The sequence below is a fragment of the Liolophura sinensis genome, chromosome 1, assembly GCF_032854445.1.
Source record: "Liolophura sinensis isolate JHLJ2023 chromosome 1, CUHK_Ljap_v2, whole genome shotgun sequence".
NCBI classification, from domain to species: Eukaryota; Metazoa; Mollusca; class Polyplacophora; order Chitonida; family Chitonidae; genus Liolophura; species Liolophura sinensis.
The window spans coordinates 62,842,537-62,866,833 of record NC_088295.1 but is presented as its reverse complement, the minus strand read 5'-3'; the positions used below and the strand labels follow the sequence as shown (position 1 = coordinate 62,866,833).

Below are 24,297 nucleotides of genomic sequence, written 5' to 3'. Positions count from 1 at the left end.
CTAAGTGCAAATAGCGAGTTAATGCGTTCCTCCCTAGCTGATCTGACACCTCAGTTACCATATTGACTCATGCCAGAGTTACCAATAACTGTACAGCTGATGGCTAGGCAAGGTAGCCAGATAACCGAGTAAATTCACTTCGAAACTAAGATTACCACAACTCAGTAGTTCTACACATGTGTACAGCCCTCAAAATAACCCTGTTGTACAAGTGAAAAAAAAGTTTTGAGTACAGCATGTTAATAATCTTGTTCTGATGCTGTGGATAAATTGGTTACATTTGCACACTGCAACTTTAAAGGAAGATCGAACATAACATGTGTATGCATGTTTACCCTCCTGTGCTGTCGGTGTATTTAACTGCTATGTACGTTGCATTCAATATGAAAATGTCCAGAAAGTTATTGGTGTATTAGAAGGTAGAAAAATCCATTGTTATATATACATGTTATTGTACATAATTTACACTGCATCTGTGTATGTTTTAGCTGTTGTGATTTTTTTGTCTTTTTCTTGCACTATATTAATGAAAGTATTTTAGTTGCTGCTCATTCTTTTGAGTAGCCTGTACATGAACCTCTTCAAGTTCTGGTTCATAAGCTATTGCCTGAGGCACTGTTGTACATGTACAAGGAGTCAGGCGATACATGTGCAAGTAGAGGCACGTATGCTCTTTAACCTGGGTGCTGATGCTCACAGTCAGACCTGTAAACAGCCTCCCTCTGTAGAGAGTTGGACTCCTCTAGATGAAGGTGAAAAGCCTCAGCTTGTACATTCAAAGCACATGTCTGGTATCCATAGCCTGGTATCCATAGCCTGGGGGCATTTGGGGTGGGTTGGGGTGGGGGGTTGGGGGGAGTTTGTGTGGTTACAACCCACTCCTGAGATCAACAATGACTTTCCACCCTAGGACTTCCTTAATGCTGCCTGGATAGGATATTGTACTATGGGCATGGCTTGTGGACAATTCCTCAGCTGTCGGTCTTTAATTATGTTCTAGAAGTAATGGGTTAGTAATGTTAAAGTCTTTATGTTATCCTGCTTGTGGGAGACATGTACATGTGTCTTGCTGCAGATCTCCATAGTTTGCAATAGAAACTTAAGAGAAAATGTCGGTGTGTGATTTACATTGTCAGTACCCTAATTCCTTCAACTTTTGGAATATATGAAAGGGCACCTTTAAGTGCAATTTATTCACGTTTTTGGGGACAAAACTACCTTGGTTCCATTGACCAATTTTAGGCCATCAGTATAATTTTATCAGTGTACACAGACTAATGCTCTCAGAATATGCTTGAATAAAGTTTGAATGGAACATGTCAAAAGGGTGAAGAATTTGTGGTGCCTGTTCTGTATTTAAATAATTTATAAACTTTCACCTGATACTGAAAGTGTACAAGTAGTGTTATGCTTTAAATTTGTTGCCTAAGAACATGTTAGGAACAGTCAAAACTAATTAAGTTTATGTTAAAGGTCATATTTAGTGAACCTACCCTGTACATGTAGCACTATTTAATATATAGTTAGTTACAGTGTGCACAAAATTTTCATGTTACCCTGATTCCTCAACCTTTGCCCATATCATAGAGCATGATTTAGGCAACCTTTTACTTTGATTTTGGACTCAGAATAATGCTTAACACTAGTTGGGTTGGCGAATTTCACAACAAAGTATAATTTTATCAGTCTACACAGACTAATGCCCCGAGAATATGCTTGAATAAACACCTTGCAAACATGTGAAACGTTTGAGGAGTTACACTCTTTGAAAAAATGAGTAAATGAAGATACCGATAGAGAGGCAATATGGCATACATGTATAATAAGAAAATGCCCATTTTTTTTTTTTTTTTTGAAACAAAAGTGTGGAGAGTTCATTTTGAATTGGTGAATTTGTTATGATTGAATTATAATTGGTTACAAACTGTTCTACCTGAAAAGTCAGGTAATGTTTTTTGTGAAATACATGCTGTAATGACTACATGAAGTTGTTTGTGCCCAGAGAAAGTCTGTGTACCAGTCTCTGAACAGCTAGTATATACATACCTACAGCCTTGTTGTACAGAACAGGTTTGTGTATACATGTACATGAATATTTGCTGACACAAAACTGATTAAAAAGATAGTCCAGGTTGTGAATGCTCCTTCAAGCTAATTTTACTGTTGTTGCATGTGACCCGGTCAACTTTCCCTGCACATCCAATGAATTGATTATTTTAAAGTAAGAGCAATGGAAATGAATCATCCAATGTCTTTGTGGAGTTTGCCAAATGCCTGAGGGCTTGAAGTCTTTTGTCTGAGTTTCCAGTTAATCTGTACAGTTTATAAACACTTAACTGTGTGTACATTCAGGTACTTGCACACATGTATATACCTATTTAACATGCACATGCAGTAAGAAAAAGGAATATTTACCATTGGGGTTTGTTTTGAGGTTTACAATTTCGCATTTAAGTCTTTTGGAAAAGTTAAGCTATCATCAGGAGATTTTTTTGTGCAGGTAATCACCACGCATCAACAGTTTGTAGAAGTAGTCTAAAAGTGCACATCAATTCCTAATACTTTGAAAGAACAAAGACTTTCTGTTGTTGCAGATGTGCATGTACTAGAGATCAGAGGCAACACTGGATTACCCTAAATGTAGGTACAGATCATAGATCTATGCATCATTATTTTTAAACAGCAGTATACATGTAGGCTTTCATATTTGTTAAGATTTTGGTTATGTAATTGTACCTGTTTATTTCAGTGACCTTCAAACTCGCTGTTTGTCAAACTGCAGTTTGGCATATTGTGAGATTATTTTGGGCACAATTCACTTTTAATAATAGTTTTTAATAACTTTTTCATAATAATTCAGATAATAGTGAAATATTTAAGTTGGGGAAACACTCTTATGCATCCATGAAGTATTTGAAATGATAAGAATTACTTTCCAATCTTTCCTTCCATGTATGCAGTAGGTGCAAAAGTTTTAAGGTAACTTGAGAACTCTATGTACCCCACGGGCCACATTCACAAAACTTCGTAGGTCATATTTCTTGTACCTTTGCTTGCAAAAGATGTATATAAGGTTATTGTATCATAAAGCAACGTCATTTACAAGAAAACTTACGGAAATTTGATACATGACGTTTTATGAAAGCGCACCTAACTATGTTTGTTTACAAACAAATCACAATTGTCCAGTTCAGTTATGTTGATTTTCCTGCCCTTTTACGTGGCACAGGTCCACTTGTTGGACAAATTCTCACAAGGCTCCACAGTGATGCATGGGAATTGAGGATTCGAACTGGAAACATATTAACTTATTGGTATAATAGTGTCAGTGATTCTGCGAATGCTCGCACTATGTCATTGTAACATGTCATTCTGGCATGCATATCAAACTGCATAGGTGTCAAATATGATGTAAACAGCAATTCTCATGGTCAGATCCCCACCCCCACCCACCCCCCTCCCAATTCATTCCCAGTGCACATACTTACAAACCACATGCACAGTGTGACAACATTTTTTTTTTGGTAAGACTTTGAAAGCACCTTTTGCACAAGGCACACATCACCTTTTTTTATTTTTTCAGCTATTTCCTGTAGAAAAGGTATGCCCTATTGAGACTCAGGGATATTATCTTTGTAAGGGGCGAGAAAAAACTCACACCGTAAATGCAATGACAGTCTACCCCACCCTCTTCTCCCCACACTCCTTTCTTTGAGTTAAAAGTAAATATGTTCTGAACTGACATCACCTGGGAGTTACACCTGTGCTTTTTTGAGAAGTCATTTTAAATTAAATGTACATTGGCATTTTTATAGGTTAACAGGATTAAAAAAAGCAGTGTAGATCATAAAATGAATCATAACCATTTAATTTTTTTTTTGTTTAACAATTTATGATACTAATTGCCTCTTGAGCCATAGTTGTATGTGCAATAGATGCTCTTGCATCAACTATTTATAAGGCCGAGTAAGTGCATTTAAAAACCAAAACTAACATTTTGTGGTGAATATGTTTAAGAAATAATGTTTTGTAAGCAGTTAGTTATTAGGTTACATCCACTTAATTATATCTTATCAGTTTTTTTTTTTTGCTCTGAGCTATATAATCACATGCATTTTTGATTAAATTGCTAGGCATGAACATTATAACAAGTTGGTAGTATTTGATGGTTACGCAGGTTTTGATTCAAGACACACAGAATTGTGACTAAGTATGTTTGAACAGAGTTAAATGCACTTCAGTGAGTTCATATCTGGGTAAATATAGATGAGTAATATTTATAAATGGTTAAAGAAAGAAGTGATCAATATAAGCAGTTGTAATTTCTTTGCCACCTCTTGAGTTTAATGAAGTGGAAATGAAAACTGAGTAGGTACATGTAATTTAAATGTTGTTAAAGTACATTGTACCCCCTTCTCCTAATGACACCAGAGCTTGCAAAAGCAGATTAGTTTATTTACCTACATTTACATGTCAGCTCAATTATTATATTTGCATATGCTCTCAGTCTGTTTCTCTTCTTCACAGTGATAGGAAGGTAATCCAGAGAAAGTTTATCCAGCTATAGAATTAATCCATGAATTAAGCTACACTGACCCAGACTTCATGTGTTTGTATGCGATACAGGCTTTTCCTTATTTTGCCTGTATATAATCCCATAGATAGATGAGGGCCAGGTTTTTGGGCAGGTTTGTCAACACCACATGCTATGTAAATACACTTAATACTAGAGCAGGGCCTGGATTAGTGTGTGTGGAATGGGCAGACTGAGGTATTTTTAACCTTGCTGTTTTTAGCCATGAGCTTATGGTCATTGCTGGCGTTTAAAAGAACAAACGGACAACAATCAGGTTGTCTGTGCTATTTTCTGGTGGTGGCGTGCTAATGGGGACAAGTCGAGCGATTACTCGGACATTGTTGTGTGCACTCCTTGTGCCTCTCATTTCATCACGCTCTCTACCTTGTCACCGGCCGGAACAATGAGACTCTGTCACAATAAAACTTGTTTTCTCTCCAATAATTTGAATGTGATTAACTTTTCTGCCTTGGTGCGTCTGTTGTCGCCGTAGTCGCAAGCTCTTGTTTCATCAGATAACATTAGAGAAATGAGAACTGATGTTTTAATGAGCCTGAGGTGCATGCAATTCTCAGAGAGGTGATGACCCCCTCAGATAACATATGCAAGCTTACATTAAATTGACACACATATCAAATAGCTCAAACGAATTTTCTGTGTATCCTACAGCAGGTCATGGCGTTTACCTAGTCTCCTGACAATTACCCTGGATTAAATCTGTATGTAAAGCTTTGTCTTCCTCTGGTGTTGGCACCACATCCCCAAACCGGTCCCATTTCCTCTTCCCCACTCTTAGCATATTAATCCTCAGTCTCAGGTACCTACCTGCATGTACAACTAGATTCTCATATATGAGGAGGATTTAAACAGAATAATGGTTTCAGTCAAGTTCACATTGAATTAAGACCATGCTCCTGACAGGTACATATGATGTATATACTGTATGTTCATGCTCATGTACCAAACCCCTATTTGGAGATCAAAAGGCACAGGGTGCAAAGGAACATTGCTTAAGAAAAAAAGGGGCAGGGTGAAGATGCCACTGCATTGTACCCTATCTCCTTATGTGATGGATGTACAGGTATATGTACCATTGAGCAACCTATAAAACCTTGAGTACACGTACTTCCAAGCCGTACATGATGAGGTTTATACTCACTGATTACTGATGGTAGCACTTGATTTTCTCAGTGTTTGGTAGCTGGCCTAGTGATGTCCATTGATAAACAGTTGGTATTGACCTTGGCCCCACCATTTCAGGACTGAGGCATTTGGCATAAATTAAAACAGACAAGTTAAAATTCAAGTCAAGTTAAAAACAGTTTTGTTTTGTTTTTGTTTATGTCCAACAGGATTGGCAGGAATTGTATTTGTAATTTGGAGTGTTAAACATTGTTAAATAAAAATAACTAGAGGGAGAAGCTTCATGAACATGTAGTTCTGCCTCTTGCATGCGTAATTAATGTACATGTATGCTCAGGATATGCCAGAACACTGGTGCTGTAGGTGTGTATGTACTGAAACTGTTAGTTCAAATATTGGTATAGTACACAAAAAGTTTCCACGAATAGTCTGAGTAGCTGTCAAAACTGCATGTAGCAAGCTGTACTTGTATGCCGAGATCACTGAGATTAATGCATGTTGAGATTAACATGCATTGATAGTACTGAAACAATTTCTGATGTGTTCATCATCACATGTATGGTGCATGTAATTCTGTTAATAGGTTTTGAGTTTGTGTCCAAAAGAAACCTACATTGATTTGCTTTGAGCATAGAAACAGGGGTGAGAGAGGGGCTATAATTATTCATGTATTCACCCCCACCCCACTTCACCCAGCCCCTCCCAGTGTCAGACAATCTTAACCAGACTGATCATGATAAAGGTTTGGGTCTCGCTGCTTGGTGGAGGGACTGACCCAAGTTTTGAAGTCACAGGTTGACTGGATGTGTAAGTGACATTGATAGATTGTTTATATTGGTCTCCTACAGCAACATGTGGCCTATCCAGATATGTAGTCCTCTGGCTGACACAAGCGCTCAGTGACATAGGCAGTCTCTGTCCCCATTAGAGCAGAGATAAGAGAATGTGGGCGAACGCCTCTTTCAGTATCAAAAGGTCCCACACGAAAATATTCACACCCAGATCATGTTCTGCCGTGTCTAATCGCTACTCTGTCTTCATTTCAAACTTCCCACACTTCTGGAAGATGGCTTCATACAGTTCTGGGGTTTCAGAGCAATAACTGTCCTATGTTTTTCAATGTAACATTTTGAGTTACTCGTTTAATAATCTAGGAATGAAGTTTATGTACACAAACATTTGATTATATGTTTAGTAGATAATAAACGGACTCATGTTCTGCTGATGGGTTCATCTTACCTACCTTGAATAGATCTATACATGTATGTGTAGGTCATTAAATCTGCTTCGTATAAGTAAATCGTATTCTCTTTAGACACGTGCAGCATGCTGATGGATGTGGATAGATGTAAAGTTAGATTAAAAGCAGCAAGTAAGGCATCGCTAGACATATGGATCTTGCCAGAGCTGAATCCATGAGTGTGTGTTAATCTGTGTTGTGCTCGCTGGTAGTAGTGACTAGATGTACATGTATTTCACTTGATCCCAGGGAGGTCAGTTTTGTGGGTTGAGAAAACTGCAGGCCTTGAAAAGCCATTACACATATGCATGTACCTCATCAAGGACATTAAACCTGATAAACTTCCTGACTCCCCCAGCTGTATAGGTAGTCCAGCAGGATTCATACATAACCTCAGTGGTTCAGAGTTTGTGGTTTCTAGTGTCCGCTCATTAGGCCACACTGCCAGCAAGAGCCGGTCAATGTCAATAGTTCAGGATGCATCACTTAACATTAATACTTCAGGGTTATGTCACTTTACTGTGTGCATGTCACTGACAAGCTCTTGTATCAGAATGTTGGGAATATACAGTACAGTATACATGTATGTATTGCCAGATATATGCCGTATGGTTGGGTTATAAAATAGTGTTATGGGCTACTCCATGTGTTGGTAAACCAATGATACCACAGAGGAAGGCTTGACTACATGAATATCTATATCATATGCATATTGATGTAAAATTCATATTAGTTGAAATAATTTGTAGCATTTGTTCCGCTAAAACTAACCAGATAAAGCTGAGTAAAGCTGTAAAACTTGTTCACGTTACATAATATCCCAGATATATTCTTGTGAGAATATGAAATGTACATGTTATATCAGAAGGATTGGAGAGGATTAGGGATTGTGGAAAGGTACAGTATAATTCCTTTAAAAATGAAGCTTTGTTCAAGAGCATTTGTCCCCTAGCTTGCTAAGACATCAGCTGTGCTTGGTGTGAAATAGCTGACTTGACTAATATTATGTTGTTGTTGTAGGTGTTGAGGAGGAAGGATGTCCTCCACGTGGAACAGCTCAGAGAACAACAACGGCCCGCCTAGCACAGGAGATGATGACCTGGACAGTAACAAAGATGACCTCACTGATGCGGAGGGGGTGTGGAGCCCTGACATAGAGCAGAGTTTTCAGGAAGCTCTGGCCATATACCCACCATGTGGCCGCAGGAAAATTATTTTATCAGATGAAGGAAAAATGTATGGTATGATCCATTTCCATTGTTCTGTCCTAGCTGTCAACACACTCTTTTGACTGCTTTATGAGAATGTTGCTCACCCTTGGCTAAACATGTGCAATTGACATCCGTTTTTGCGCATGTGGTGCACGACTTCTTTTTTTTTTTTTTTTTTCGGATAATGGGCACGAAATCTGGTGTTTGACACAGATTGCCTTGTACAATACAAAGTGGGGAGGAGGAGTTTAAATTCATGATAATTATATCGGCATAATGTCAAATATAGTACACTTTACCAACACTTTACCACATTTTGAAACTTCCGACGACAAATTCATGACCTTAGCTATCTACATGTTCTGGAACACATACAATTTACACAGTGGGTCGCTGTGGGTTCAAGGCCAGCTCATACTGGCTTTCTCTCCAGGGGTACGTGGGAAGGTCTGGCGGCAACCTGTGGATGGTCGTGGGTTTCCCCTGGGCTCTGAATGGTTTTGTCCCACCTTAATGCTGACCGCTATCATATAAGTGAAATATTCTTGAGTGTGGCCATCACAAATCAAATAAATACATAAATTCAGTGGTGGAAAGTGATCAATACACATGTGTATAGCCTCACCACTTTCTCAGATTATTCAGATTGTTTATCAGATTATTCACTTTACCTGTGTGAAAATAACCTTAAAATTTGGTCAGGGTTTACTTGATCAAAAGACTGTGAGTAAGATAGTCATTTAGCCTGATTCCCAGTGCTCTGTTTAACTCAGAAAGATTTTTTAGTTTGGAAGGTGGAATAATATCCAACTCGAAAAATATTTTTCTTTAAAAAACTTTTCTTTAAAAATGTTTTAACTTTAAAGGTAATATTGTGTGACCTTCATTTGCCTCTAGAAAGCATTTTTTCATTCAACGTTTAAGAGCAAATACAGTAACTCCTTGGAGAAATTTCCCATAATGGAGTCTTTGTTTCAGCATGAGCATTGAGGTAGTAACTTTAGGATGTTAACCATTTGGTACCTGTGCACAGAGTGTTGTAACACGATGCGGGTGTCAGTACCCCTGCTCACCCTGAGTGCCTACATGTACGAGCTCAAGATCTCTTAATATTTCTGCTTTTAGGCAAGCAGTTGCATTTTCCTTTGACCCCTGCTCATTTTCTGTGCCTCTCGCAATTAGTTCCACATGTATTGGGTCTGTTACTTCCTTGGCATTATACAGCCAATCAGTGTGATGTTATAACCTGCTGATATGGGATGTTTGTACAGTTGTAGCCCTGGGTCAGCCTGGTTCTCTCAACATGATGGCTTTTGCCTGTTTGTTTTTATAGAATCCTTCATCCAGAACAGGTTACTCACTTCTCCATTAATGAAAAGTCACAAACATTTTAGCTCTATAACTAGCATGGCCTGGCTTTAAGAAGGATGCAGCGCACTAAGGGGATACTTGTAATGTTATGCTGCACTCATAATATTCAAGCATTTATGCCATGTTTATACCATACAAGCTCTTCTACTTGTGTGAAGGGCTTTAATAGTACACCATAAACTGTGCATATGGTTCATTCACCCCCCCCCCCCCCCCCAAATAAAAAGGCTTGGATTTCTGCTAGATCAAGAGTAGAGTGAGTGGCTTTAATACACTATACTTTAGCAAGATACTGGGCTGTCAATATGCCATAAAGCCTTTGTTCATGTGTCAGTGAATTTAACACTTGGTTAAGAATACCATTTGAGTGGTGGTGAATGGAAAAGACCTTCCCAAAACCCCTCTGTATTGTTCTTTCTACACCCACCCATACCCTGCCTTATCCAGTACTGAGATAAACCAGCTGTACAACAGGGCCAATTGTGGCCACCCTTTCAAAGGAGGAGACTCTTTCTGGGAGGTTTTACTCATTCTCTACAGTGCCTCTTGGTTATCAGGACTTCAGTTTATTGAAGATCCTTGACAAAATATCTGAGCTAAATGGGCTTTACTGTCCAGGGCTTGGGTACTACAGTGGAAAATTGTTGCAACTTGTATGGTGCACTTTCTGATTTCTAGCCCATGACCTGATTTCAAAGCAGTTTGGATGTAAACAGAGAAAATTATAGTATATATAGACAAGTTTTACCACATGTAATGTCATGAGTGAGATACTATTGATGACTTTCGTTTTTTCTTTTTTTGGAGGGGGAGGGGGCTGAAAGATAATTTTTTCAAATTCAGATGTCTTGTGTTAAACTACTTGTACATATTAAACATGTATGAATAGGTACTGTATTCCATAATATAGATATAATTTATAAAATCCGGAAATTTTTCAAACGTACAAGTAGAACTGGCCAGATACTTGATTAAGTACCAGTTTTCTTTATTTTGCCATTTCTGTTGAATACCATGTTTTTCATGGCTTCACATCTGACCTGTCGAGTGATCAGCCAGACTCTGTAATGGGCATTATTTGGTGGATGTCTGGGTACATTGTTTTTAAGAGAATGAATTGCCGACCCTGTTCCCTACCTGAGCTCTCCACTGCTTGGTGTATTTCGAGTATTATATCAGTATTTGATGAGAAAATAATACAGTTTTTGATAATACAGAATTAAGTCAACAATGGCCTCCTAAGAACTATGTAGTATTGAACCACAGCAAAAACAAATGTTTAGTTACAGCTACATCAAAAGCAGTTTCCAGCTGCCTGCACAGCTTTTGTTTGTCGAAACCCAATAGTTTTTTAGGGGGTTTCCCTCTCAGGTAAACTTTGGTGTTTGCAGCAGAGTTTAGCAAAGCAGGAGCCCTGAACTGGGAAACAGAGAGAAAAAAGATGTAAAGTCCCCTCCCCTTCAAAAAAGAAGGCTTTTGGTTTCACCTGAGGGTATGACAACCCTTGGCCATGTGCTGATGATTTGTATCATGATTGGCTGTGATTACAGGCCGTGTTTACAGGCCAGAGCCAGGAGCAGTACTGGATTGCTTTTGCTGACCTTCATTACATCTCTAGCCCTGCAGCTATACCCTTTCATAATCATAATTATAACAAATCCAATTGGCTGACTTTTTTTTTTTTTCTTTTTTTACAAATGTATGTAAAACACTAATTTGGACATACAAACCACCACATGACAAGACTGCACGTATTTGGTTGCATATGCAAAGCACGTTTATGTGCACTTATATGGCAAAAACAGTGAAATGTCCACAGATTTGCTGAACTGCACATTGTAAGATACATGTAACTAAGTGTTTTAATTGCACAGTATGATGAAAGAATGAATGTTGGAAGTGCTGCGTAAATAAACATGTAGCTGAATGTTGCAACCTTGGACATTGTAAATGTACATCTGCCTGAATTTTGCAAGGGCATTTTATATGTACAGGTAGATGAATGTTGGAAGAGCATTGTAAATGTACAGGTAGCTGAATGCTGCAAGTGCATTGTAAATATCCAGGTACCTGAATTTTGCAACTTTGGCATTGTAAATGTACAGATAGCTGAATGCAGCAAGGGCAATGTAAATATACAGGTAGCTGAATTTTGCAACTTTGGCATTGTAAATGTACAGGTAGCTGAATGCTGCAAGTTCATTGTAAATATACAGGTAGCCGAATTTTGCAACTTTGGCATTGTAAATGTACAGATAGCTGAAAGCAGCAAGGGCAATGTAAACGTACAAATACATTGTAGCTGAAACTGTATTGTACAGTGTACATGTTGTAAATGTATGGAACATGCAAGTGTCAGGAGGATGAAAGCAGTTGTACATCACACACACAGATTGAACATAAAGGTGTATTAGTGAAGGTGAAGTTATGGCATTAAATATGTTCATTGATGTGATGTTAGCATGGCTATGGGAGGTGTACATCAGGTACATGTGTATGTAGGTGTGTGGTTGTTTGTTAAGATATTTGCAGGGCTGTGTGAGGTGCACCAGAGGGAGATATATTGGTGTTTGTAAGTTTGTTGATGTGATATTAGCAGGGCTGTGGGAGGTGCACCTGAGGTAGATATATTGGTGTTTGTATGTTTGGCAATGTGATGTTAGCAGGGCTGTGGGAGGTGCACATGAGGTAGATATATTGGTGTTTGTAAGTTTGTTGATGTGATATTAGCAGGGCTGTGGGAGGTGCACCTGAGGTAGATATATTGGTGTTTGTATGTTTGGTGATGTGATGTTAGCAGGGCTGTGGGAGGTGCACATGAGGTAGATATATTGATGTTTGTGTATTTGATGATGTGATGTTAGCAGGGCCATGGGAGGTGCACCTGAGGTAGATATATTGGCTTTTGTATGTTTGGTGATGTGATGTTAGCAGGGCTGTAGACAGGGTAGCTAGATGTTCATCCTCTGTCCATTTCTCTGGCCTATTATTGCTCTCAGGTGTGTGGTGAATGCGTTTGATGCTGAGAAAATAATGTTTGCTGAACATGGTCTGGAGCCGGGGGTCTGGGGGCAGACTGCTGGCCAGGCCCCGGGAATGCTGCCTGCCCTTTGATACCTGCCTTCACCGATTTCTTCACGTGTGTTTTGGACGGGCACTGCCACTGTGTTCCCCTTTTACTACAGCAGTCCTCTCTACTGCCTGGCATCTTCGGATTCTGATGGCTGCAGTTTTGCGATGGTTAGCATAGCTGCCTTTGTCCCAGACATAGCCAAGTGAACTGGCACAATGTCTGCCCTTAATAACACAGCTACTCTTACAAACATTTACACATGGGCTCTTCTCTCTCTGTTCACTCCACGCAACTGACCTTTCACCCAGCACCATAACAACCCCTTGTTATCACTGACCACATTGTACAATGCCCTGAGCCTCAATACCCCTGGTCTAGACAGGCTGGGAAACATGAACTAATGAGATATTATAGAGGAGGTTTTGATTGAGCAGTCCTGATATACTGTACAGGTTCAGCCCAGGTGACCAGTGTTACCTATTGTGCGTTTGTAATGAGGGATAATAGAGGGACATCCAGCTGACTGTCCAGGTGTATCCTGGTCACTGGTCGCCTGGGGATTTTGTTCAGGGTCAGTGATAGGCATGTCTGCGTGAGAGGCCCTGTATGAGGGTCACTGCCTCGCCATGGACAGGTGATAGAAACCTGTCCACCCACCTGTCGGTATCCCCACCGCGCGGCTGTTATGACAGGTGTCCTGATTGTTCTATCTCCAATTTCCATCCAGTCAGTCAGGTTCTTCCCAGGTGTATATATGACATGTACCTGTGATGTTATGAACTAGGTCATGAGAATCTGTTGTATCAGAAGCACTGGTCAATAGAGGGTCAGTACTATTAACTAAAGTGTACGTGTGAATTTTTGACTTTCTGTTCACTTTCTTGTTCAGAAAGACGAAGTTCGCTCATAAGGTATATGTACACTATGCAATTTTAAACAAACCGGGTTTGTTTGAAAGGTACGATGGTATCCTACTAAGAAATTGTCATTGTCAACTCCAAACGTAATATTTGATGACATTTGTTTGTCTCCAAAGATGCGCTCTGTTGGTTGAAATTTTAGGTCTTTTAGGGTAGCTACAAGTATATACATTAAAATTACCAGCCTGATAATTATGTTAAAAACCATCACCTACAATAGCCTACAGTACATACTGAAGCTGACTGTCACATACAGGCTCTATTGAGATACATGTACGTTCTAGAGACAGCCATTTTGTGAAGCAAAGGACTTGCACTCTTCAGAAATTGCTACCGATCAGTGTTTTCTGAGTGGTTTATATTCTGTTATTCATGTTCTATGTGCACCTTATCTTTACATGTATGTAGATACTCAAGAATTTCAATGATGTGCTATCGGCATCCAATCTTTCCTTGAAATATGGGGGATGAGATTTCCATCTGTCGTTTTACAAGATGACCTATATGTACAAGTATATTTCATTCCTGCTATGGTGTTTATTTTCCTGTGAAGTTTGAGTAGCAGAGATATAATTATAGTTTTTGTAACTAGTCTATTGCAATAAACTTGAAATGAATTAAGTTAACATCTGTTTTATTCACAGTTACATGTAAGTCTGTGAAGTCTTATTTAAAATTGTAGACATAAAAACTTTTAAGCAGCTTGCGTACGATAACAAAATTTCATGTTTAAAAGTTCAACATGTAACTGAATTAAAAGCTTACAGAGAAGTACAGAATAATTCCTGGTAGTGAATTAAATAGGGTTATCAGCTGGAGGTGCAGAGATGAGGTGATAGTACACAGCAGTTCAGTGTCTGGGCTGCCTGTCCTAGTTTCCTAGAGGTTTAGTCTCTCCTTTTGGCTGGCGGGCTGATTCATACCTCTGTGTTGTCAGCTCAGATTACACTTGTCCAAAATAGTCCGGGGCCCCAGACTTGCCAGTGCACCCTGCACGGCTGCTCCTTCACACTGTCGTTTTGTTGACATTTTGCAGTCTCAGCCCGTCAAACATAAATTGCCGCCTTTAAGGGGTTTATATCTGCCTGGAGATTTATTCCAGGTTAGCAGTGCTTGGTTAGTGTAATAATTGTGATAAAATATACATATGTACGTGTATGTGAGTGCAGCATTACGATGTTTTTATAGTGTTACAGCCTCTATGCTTCCTTTCTTGTTTTTTCTATTCAGTTTTAATTAATCAAGTGCAATAACCTGTTACTTTGTAAATTAATGTAAACGGAAAGATAAAATGGTAGTCTTTCCCTGGAAATAACCAGTAGGACAAGGAGATTGCCCTGCACCCATTAGCATTTTGGCATGGGCTAACTGTTTGGTACTGGACAAAGCTGCCATGTGAGAAAACATAACTTCTTGATAATGTGGGTTAACTGCAGACTTACCCCTTGTGTCATGCACCAGCTTATTCATTCACTTTCCTTCTTCATGTCCACATTTGTGTAAATGATCAGAACAGTTACCACCAAGTAAGAACCAAAATAGTGTTAAACTACATTTACTAAAGCTATTTGTAGTTACCGTAACTGTACACATTAGTTCAACACATTTCTGTATCAATAAGCATGTAAACATTTTATTACCATAAGTTAGGAAAAACACACTAAGGTTTTTTATGCCAATGTGTACTACACTTTCATGCTTTCTAACTTTGCCATGCTACATGTAGTACGTCTTGTGTCCTGTATTTTCTAACAAAGTAAACTTTCTGTGTTGAGATAGATGTGATCAGTTAACAATGGACCAGAGGTATCTGTAACAACAGGATATAGTGACTCATTGACTGGCCTTTAATCCTAGCCACAGCTAACCTGTCAGGTGTATGCTAGCCCCCTCTCCCGCCTCCCCCCTGTCCCCAAAGAGATATATGGCCTCTACTCTTGCTCTTTGAAGGCCGTAGTTCTTCTGTAGATATGCGACTCTAACCTGAATAAACACAGATCTGTTTTAGAAGCTGTTATCATTCTGTTAAGCCCTTGGGAGAGAGAATTGGGTATACTGTATGTCGCTTGTTGGAAAACTTTAGAGGTTTGTTATATGTAACTATAATATGCATCACTACAGCAGAATTAAACAATATATAACTGATTCTCCACAATAACCTAAAAATCAGTCATTTACCTCAAGGGTGAAACAAGGCATAGAGATTGATTTTGAACACATGGGATATCTTTACAGCTTAGGTCAGCCATAGGGGATCTCATTGTCCGAGTAAGTCTAGTACCTGACATCCGATAGTGAAGTAAATTTTCATCTTGAATGAATTAAATTAATTTTAATTGGAGACTAATGAACTTTTGTAAACACATCGCCTGGGGTATTGTAAATTATCAGACCAAAATGAACCACATAATTTGATAAAATAAATATCTAGACTCCTAAATTGTACTTGTATATATTGACCTCAGCTTTGATGGTTTTAGTAAAGGTAACATTAGGATGAGTCCGGTACACGTGTGTGTAAACGTGTTGGGTAGGAAATAGCGTTGCCTGTACAAGTTTGCTGGCAAACCTCAGCAATATAAGAAACGTGGAGAGTACAAAACAGTTCCACATCTACTCTGACTCATCCCCTGTATTTATAAACACTCCGGAAGCCCATGTACATGTAGAACTAGCCTTAGACTTTCTGCGTTGTTTCTGTAATAGAAGTTTGGAGGGAAACTGTTTAAAATTCATCTATCATTGTCTTCAGGTAATAGTAGATTTGTGTAACGTTGTGGTCAACTATTGTGCATAGTGGTTTTTGTAAATTGTATGTGCATGTGGATTCATTGTATTCACGGACGTGCCAGGCTGATAAGTTCAGACTGCAGAGTTTTGGTTATGCATTTCAATTGCACTTTTCTGACCCCAAGACTGGCACAGTCACTGCACAAAATCATCATGCATTCATTGTACAAAAACTTGTCACAATCATTGTACAAAAACTTTGCAATGGTTTTCAACAAAACATTCAACAACATTGTTGATTCATCACATTAAACATGCAGCCTGAGCTACCCGAGTTCAGTTTAGTTACAAGATTTCAAGCCAAAAAAAACAAAATGAATTCGATTAACCTAATTAACAACCAAATAATAGATTAATGTTTAGACTTTCATAAACTTACTATCTTTATTTTCTGGTGCATAGTTTGTTTGTATTATTAGTTTCACTTTCAGTGGATAGCACATGAAAGAAATGGTGAAAGATTTGACAGCCTTATTGTTTATTGCTGTCAGAGGAAATACAACATTAGGATGAGCAATACCTGTATATATAATTGTATGTAAAAACACACCTGTTATTAATGATAAGTTTTATCTAGTCAGGGAGGGTGGCAGGATACCTTTTTTTTTCCCTTTGCTATGCCATATTCTGGCAAAATAAATATGGGTGTGATAGGGAAAATATGACCAAAATTAGATCTCAAATATCTGGGCGAATTCTGAGCATGAATGGATGAATGATTGATGTTGTACATGTATTTTTGGCGTCTCTAGTGTGCACATAAGCTATAGAACCACAATGGGATAACTAAAGGGGGCTAGAGTACTACACATAAAGATCACAGCTGTACTCATGTCCTGTGTCATGCCAGCTGTCTTCAGATACTGTACCTGGTCTATAGTCTACATTGTACATCTATCTGTTCCTGATCAGTGGTGTCAGACAGGATCTGCTTGTGACCTTGCCATTTTCCCAGGGTAGTTGCTCTCTACCTGCTTACCCCTAGACTGTTAACTGATCGCCCCAGTTTGAAGTGACAATCGAGGCCATGCAAGTACACTAAGGTTGGAAAAGTCATTTACAAAACAATTGCCAAAGGGAACAGGTGTTCTGTAAATTGTAAATGAAGAGAAATGCTGTGTTACAAATTAAAGGCGAGGGCAAGAAATGCATGTGTATACTACAGTTTTACATGTATAAATATGACTTGACTACGGGTAGCTTGACAAAGTCACAAAGGAAATACATGTACCTTTTTTTCTTTTTCATGTATACAGTGTCCATGTACACTTATATCCAACAGACAAGTAAATATAGTAGTGATTTTTTTTATATACATGCATGGGTCTTTGTCAGCTAAAATGACAACCTACTTTAAATCTGGACATAAACTTCAGAAGACAACAGAGAGCAAATCTTGAACATTGTGGTGTATGTAACAAAGGATTTTGGGTGTTTGAAAAAACTCTTTGTCTTGCGATTTTTTAGTGTTGTATGACTTTTTTTTGATTTTTTTTTTTTGGACCTGCAGGTCGAAATGAGTTGATAGCTCGATACATCAAATTACGGACAGGAAAGACGAGAACCAGAAAACAGGTGTCCAGTCACATACAGGTGCTGGCCAGGAGAAAGGCCAAAGAAATACAGGCCCAATTAAAGGTAATTACCTATTTTTCAGTTAAGAAAAAGGCTTTGAAAATATGACCTTAACAGTAATTATTCAGCCGTGTTCAGCCATATCCACTAAGAACCTTCAAAACCTCATAAATTAATATTCAACTGCTTGAAGTAAAAAGAACTTCTAAAATACTTTAAGGACTAAGCTTAAACTTGAAAGTAGAAGCAGCTTACATTTTAGATGTGCTGGTAGTTATTGTTGCATTATGAATTTATAAACATGCAAATTAAAAAAAATATGAACTTGACACTGTTTGTTGTTTGCAGCACCACATGTTCTAATATGCCTGTACATGCACAGTGAATTTTTGTTGTTTTGTAACCACTTTGTCCACAATTTCCTACCTCGAATGCACTGTAACAATTAAGTCCCAACGAGTACTTCAAATGTGAAGGGCATGAAAGTCATATACATTCATATCTTTAACCTTTAATATTAAAATTCATCCATACATATGAAAGCTCAAGCTTGTGAAAATGTCTAAATAATAAGGCTCAGTATATAAATGAAAGGATTTATTAAAAAACAAAAAGTTCAAATTTTTATGGTGATGTGGTTTCCCATTTTGTGAATATTTTGTGAATTCCTGCTCATGCAGTACACCTGTCTGCTAACTCCATCTGTGCTCAAACTTACATGTATCTATGAGTTATGAGTTGCTTCATCTCTTTACCTAAAATATATAAATATATACATGTATGCTCATCTATCGCCGTGTAATATTCATAGTCAGTCATTTTTAACAATACCTTGTTTCACTTGACTGGCATTTTAGCAGTTGACACTTTTAAGATGTATCACTTCTCGGAAAGTATACATCAGAAATTTCACCTCTGGACTGAATGGGCCAGCCGTAAAGACTTGAATGTACAACAGAAACTATCAGTATTAAGGGGAAAGGGGTGAGGAAAGAATGATTAATGTTATTAGTTAAGTAGACTGGTGACTATCTTTGGCTACAGTTCGAATTTTGTAATGGTTTCAAAAGCATGGGATGTCTTAGAATATTAGTTTTAGAAACCCAATTTGTAGATCTCAAGAATTCTGGTGGAGGAAAGACCTGTTGAAATTGGCTCTAAAAACTGGTGTGTGTGCACTGAATTTGTGAAAAGTTGTTTCATTATTTGACAAGTAATGAAGGCGAATTAATGGTTGGTGTAAATTTTTTTTGTGAATTCCCTCTTTATTTTCCTTTCTTTTTTTCCCCCTTTATTCTGTTTTTTTTATTCAATTTTTTTTTGTTCCATGTCCTAAAACACAGGTAAATGCATTTTATTTAATTTTTTTTAATCTTTTGGTTGTTTCCACTTTTATTGTTGTTGATGTTGTTCATTGAACGTGATCATTGCTGGTTCGACCTGACTGGTGTACGATCAACCTATCGTTTCACAGAATAACCGTTACTGAGTGACTAAACACACTGTAAATAATTCCAACTTATCCAACATTCTTGCATGTTTACTTTTGCATCTCATTTGAAACCTGTGACCTGTGTTTATATATTTCTGCTTTTCTGTTTGCCCTTCAAATCATTGATGGGTATAAACACATAAAAATTGATCTGATGTTTTCCTTTTTTTTTTTGTTATTTTTGCCTGTTGGTGGTTGCATGTGTCACCATTTCATCCTCATTTGCATGCACCTAGCTGATGACAATTGCACTTTTTGCATGAACTAGACTAGAGATGCCTCACACACATCTTTCTTTGATTTTGACAAATGACTGTTTCCAATTCTTGCAGACCTCTCCCAGATTTCTTGGATTACATGTAAGTTGGTGACAGACGCCTTACTACATTCAACTTCCCTGGTACGCCCAGGATTAAACTACAGTTTTGTGGGTGACTTTCACAAAACTCTGTTGCACACTTTTTGTGGTACGATAGTATTAAAGATTCCATCCTGAGATGATGGCACGTATAAAGGGTACAGAACTGTGCAATCACTGCTTTATTACGCTGGCCCCTCCCCTTTAAAAAAAAGTTAGAGAAGAATAAAAAAAAGCCATGTAGCATTTCTTTGACCATTGGCCATTTACAGCTGTTTGCTTTCTCATCCGATCACGATGAGGTGTTAGGATAAACAATGTTATTGGTTAATTTCAGGACCAATCAGCCAAGGACAAAGCCTTACAGAGCATGGCATCTATGTCCTCTGCTCAGATCGTGTCTGCCAGTGCTATTCACAACAAGGCTGTGGCCTCAGGACTAGCTGGCCTCAACCCTGGAATGAACCCAGTGCGACAACCCTACCCCTCAACACCCACCGTAAGTCACATCTCTGTAGAACATTCTCTGAACTTCTGCAGATTGTTGATATACCAAGAAATACATGTAGCAGAAAACGCCTTAAGCTTCTGTCACTGTTATATATGTCTCTGCCTTTTGAAACACAACTCAGAACTTTTATAGTTTAAATGTGAAGAGCCTGGACCATCTAGTTTGAAAGCTCGTTAGGTTATCAGTAAGTACATGTGAAAGGATGCCTCAGTGGTTAGTTGAGACATTACAGGTAAATGTAAGCCATGGGAGGGATTATGAAGGGGCTAGTGATTATGACAACGCTATATTGTCAGGAGATGCGGATTATGAAATTGTTGGACAACCAAACATCACGGTTGATTCATTAAATGCGTTATTCAAAATTTACATTATGTTTTTTGGAAATTTATAACTGACTCCATATATATATATATATATGTATTTGACAGCATAAAATACATCAATCAATTTAGTAAGTTTCTGTAGCTTAACTTTTATTATGAATTCACATATGTGTATTTTTTTGACTTCTGTTATAAAGCTCCTACATAGTTTATACCAGTTCACAGTACATTCTTAAGCCGCATTTAAGCTGCATGTTATGGCTGAAGTACTGCCTAGCTACACAGACGAAGCTCTCCTTTTCTTACATGTAAGGATTGCTTACTAGCTTGTGGGTAACCTACTGGTACAAAGACATACCCACTATTAGACTACCTTGTTCCAAAGAAGCAAACACATTGCTCCGATTTCCGGATCTGAGGCTAATTGATGCAAAGGGCACTGAGTGTGAGGTGGTACCGTACATAGTTTGAAAATTTGACAAAAGTCTTGTCACATGTAGCAGATATGTGTACATGTACTCTTTATGTATTTTGTTTTTGTTTCTTTCATCACAGTTTTGTTTTTGCTAATTTCAGTTTTGGCAGCCAGGTTTAGCACCACAGAGCGAGTAAGTACAAGAAAAGCTTCAGCTGTATCAGATACACATAGATGGCTTTTTAACTGCTCATTTGGTTAAAGTGCTTTAAATTGTGGCTATAAGGTAACTCTGAATTTAAAAAAGTTAAATCTGAAACTTTAAAATTGTATCTTTTGTATTTCTTTTTAGTTCTGATTTTGCCAAGTCCATCCTAGTTCTAAGCAAACTTAGTAAATAATTGCTTCTTTTGCAGTACTATGTGGGATATTTCACTGCTTAGTGTGGTGTGTTCACCTATGTAGTTTGACAAGTCTTCCTATAGTTTAATATGATGATGCCCTGACGGGAATTATTTGTTTTCTAGTGTTAAGCCTCCATTTGCGCCCGGCTATGGTCTCGACACAAAACCTCCGTCCTCATTAACCAGTGAAGTCGCCCCCCCAGCCTGGCAGGGCAGATCTATATCAGGGCCAAAGCTAAGACTTGTGGAATTTTCAGCCTTCTTGGAACAACAGCGTGATCCCGAGTCAGTTAATGTAAGATCATTTCTCGTAAATCCGACGAATGGACACAAAAAGGGTTTTGTTTAATTAAAAAGAACTCTGTACTTACGAAGAGTTTGTGTTAAGTTTTGTCAAGAAACACTCCATGTTGGACTTTATGCAAAAAAAAACAAAAAACAAATTAACTAAGCAAATTACTGAAATTAGGAATTTTTTTAGAAACCTAGCCCAGATTCTCTCATTTCTCACTTCGCTAGAACAAGAGAAAATAACCTATGTTTGCAAATTGCAGCTGAAATTTGTTACCTTGGCTAAAAACATTCTGCTTGCATCTCGGGTCTCTGTGGAATGCAAAAAGTAAACAAAGTGGTGCTGTAACATATTTGTTCCAGGTTCATCATGTTTCTTCACTGCTCTATATACCGCTCATTGCTTTTTATCTTCCATACAGTATCACAAACATTTGTTCGTCCACATTGGGTCCAACCCCACGTACTCAGATCCACTTTTAGAGGTAAGTCATTACGTTTGCGATGAATTTACATGCTAGTGGTCTGCGTCATAAGCCTCAGGCATAGATCTACTTGTCTAGCCTTGAACATTACCATTTGTATGTGTGTCCAATTACAGGCAAGCCAGGAAGTAGAGAAACTTTTCTTCCCAGTGTATAAAGTATTCTGTAACTAAAACAGTGCAACTGCCCTGGCAGAGGATATGAAAATGTCATTAAGGCAGCTTAATCATTGTGACCACGTTAAAATAACAGCTACATGAGGACATGTTTGGGACATTTTAACTGTATAAAGCAACGAGTCCGATTTCTTGAAAGTGAAAATCCTGATGTTGTGTAATAAGGGAGACAACTGATGTCCATAAAAAGGCAGCGAATCCTGCAAATTTTACAGTTTGGACCAGGTTTGATTAGTAATTGTCCAGGGCTACAATAATCACAGAATTGTAAGTGGTGATACTCTCTGCCAAAAAAAAAAAAAAGCCCTGAAACATTTTTTCTTTTTTGCTTTCAGGCTGTTGATATTCGGCAAATTATGATAAATTTCCTGAGAAGAAAGGAGGATTAAAGGAATTGTATGATAAAGGTCCACAGTCTGCTTTCTTCCTTGTCAAATTTTGGGTAAGGTTTTTTTTTTTTTTTTAACATTTCTTCATTTAGTAATGTACATGTGTATAAGGGTTTTGTTCTATGTTGTTTACCTAGAACAAATGAAGCTTGACTTGTTACTTGTTCCAGTGAGTTTATTTTAGCTTTCGTATTATTTTGCCAAAAATATTTTCTAATGGTAAACTGCTGCTATGATATTTTTGTTTGTGTTTCATTTCAGGCTGATTTAAATACAAACGTCCAGGATGAATCAAGTGCTTTTTTTGGGGTCACAAGCCAGTGAGTGTTGTGCAGCATTGGTCACTTTATTTCTTTCTACTGACAGTTCTTCTCATATTAAGCTCTACAAACTAGACAAAAGTTTAAATCCTGTTTACAGAGTATTTTCATATTTCAGTTGTGTTTGAATTCTGTTTCCATTGATTCACTATGTCATTTTGTGTGCATGTGTGTTTAATTTTTTGCTAGATATGAGAGCCAGTGAAAACATGAACATCACATGTTCAACAAAAGTGTGTTCATTTGGGAAACAAGTGGTGGAAAAAGTAGAGGTAAGTTTTTGAGATGAGCTCTCTATCCTCTTATAGGGTTTACCTAGCTAAGTTGTATTAAATTCAATTTTAACACAGTTACTGGGACCAAATCTTCTTGTCCCCACAGTGCTTCACCCTATTGATTAATGCTCATAACTGAAAGTTAGTATATGTTTTCCTCGCATCAATTTTTTGACAGTTTCATGATTTTTGTTAACTTTGAATCGTACATCTAAATATAGAATGGCTGTTAAGAAATTTTAGAATTTCCGCTGAATTTGTTTTTGGTAATAATCCATGCTTGTCTTCGCTATTATACGTTATATGTTTCACGTGGGAAGGTCTGCCAGCAACATGCGGATGGTCGTGGGTTTTCTACTGGCTATTTTCGGTTTCCCTCCCACCATAATGCTTTCACCCATCGAATATGTGAAATAATCTTGAATACGGCGTAAAACACCAATCAAATAAATAAATTATGAGTTTCATATTTTATTTTGGACTTTACATGTGCAAAGACACTCATTTCTGTTTTCTTACACTCTGTTGTAAGGAGTTAACTTGATACATGCCAGTGCAGGTTTAGTTTCTGTGTAAAGCAGTTTCCATAGGGAAAAGGTATTTATGTTTTGGTGATTGCTCATTGCTCATGCAGAGTTCAGATAGGGAGCTAACTGAGTTTTTGTATTTTTTTTGTCAGACGGAGTACTCTAGGTTTGAGAATGGGAGGTTTGTCTATCGGATCCACCGCTCACCAATGTGTGAATATATGATCAACTTCATCCATAAGCTAAAACACCTACCTGAGAAATACATGATGAACAGCGTCCTGGAAAACTTCACAATTCTTCAGGTAAATGGCTGGTGACGTCTTGTACTCGTATTTGTCTCTCTTACCAAAAGATAAAAGTTTTTCTAGGATTTAATCTGGAATTTTTTGCATGTGGTAAAAGTACAGTAAATGACATTTTGATTCT

The 24,297-nt window shown here is 38.0% G+C and overlaps 1 protein-coding gene across 1 annotated transcript in view; it reads left to right on the top strand.

Annotated features, from left to right (window-relative positions):
- Nucleotides 1-24,297, top strand: part of LOC135481419 (transcriptional enhancer factor TEF-1-like) — a 29,714-nt gene that overhangs the window by 1,643 nt on the left and 3,774 nt on the right. The window contains 12 exon segments of the mRNA XM_064761247.1: nt 7,980-8,200; nt 17,835-17,962; nt 19,724-19,750; nt 20,087-20,248; nt 21,163-21,194; nt 21,529-21,700; nt 22,119-22,181; nt 22,693-22,708; nt 22,711-22,799; nt 23,008-23,072; nt 23,263-23,338; nt 24,021-24,173. Of these exon segments, the coding sequence (XP_064617317.1) occupies nt 7,996-8,200; nt 17,835-17,962; nt 19,724-19,750; nt 20,087-20,248; nt 21,163-21,194; nt 21,529-21,700; nt 22,119-22,181; nt 22,693-22,708; nt 22,711-22,799; nt 23,008-23,072; nt 23,263-23,338; nt 24,021-24,173 (1,188 nt within the window). The 5' untranslated portion in view covers nt 7,980-7,995.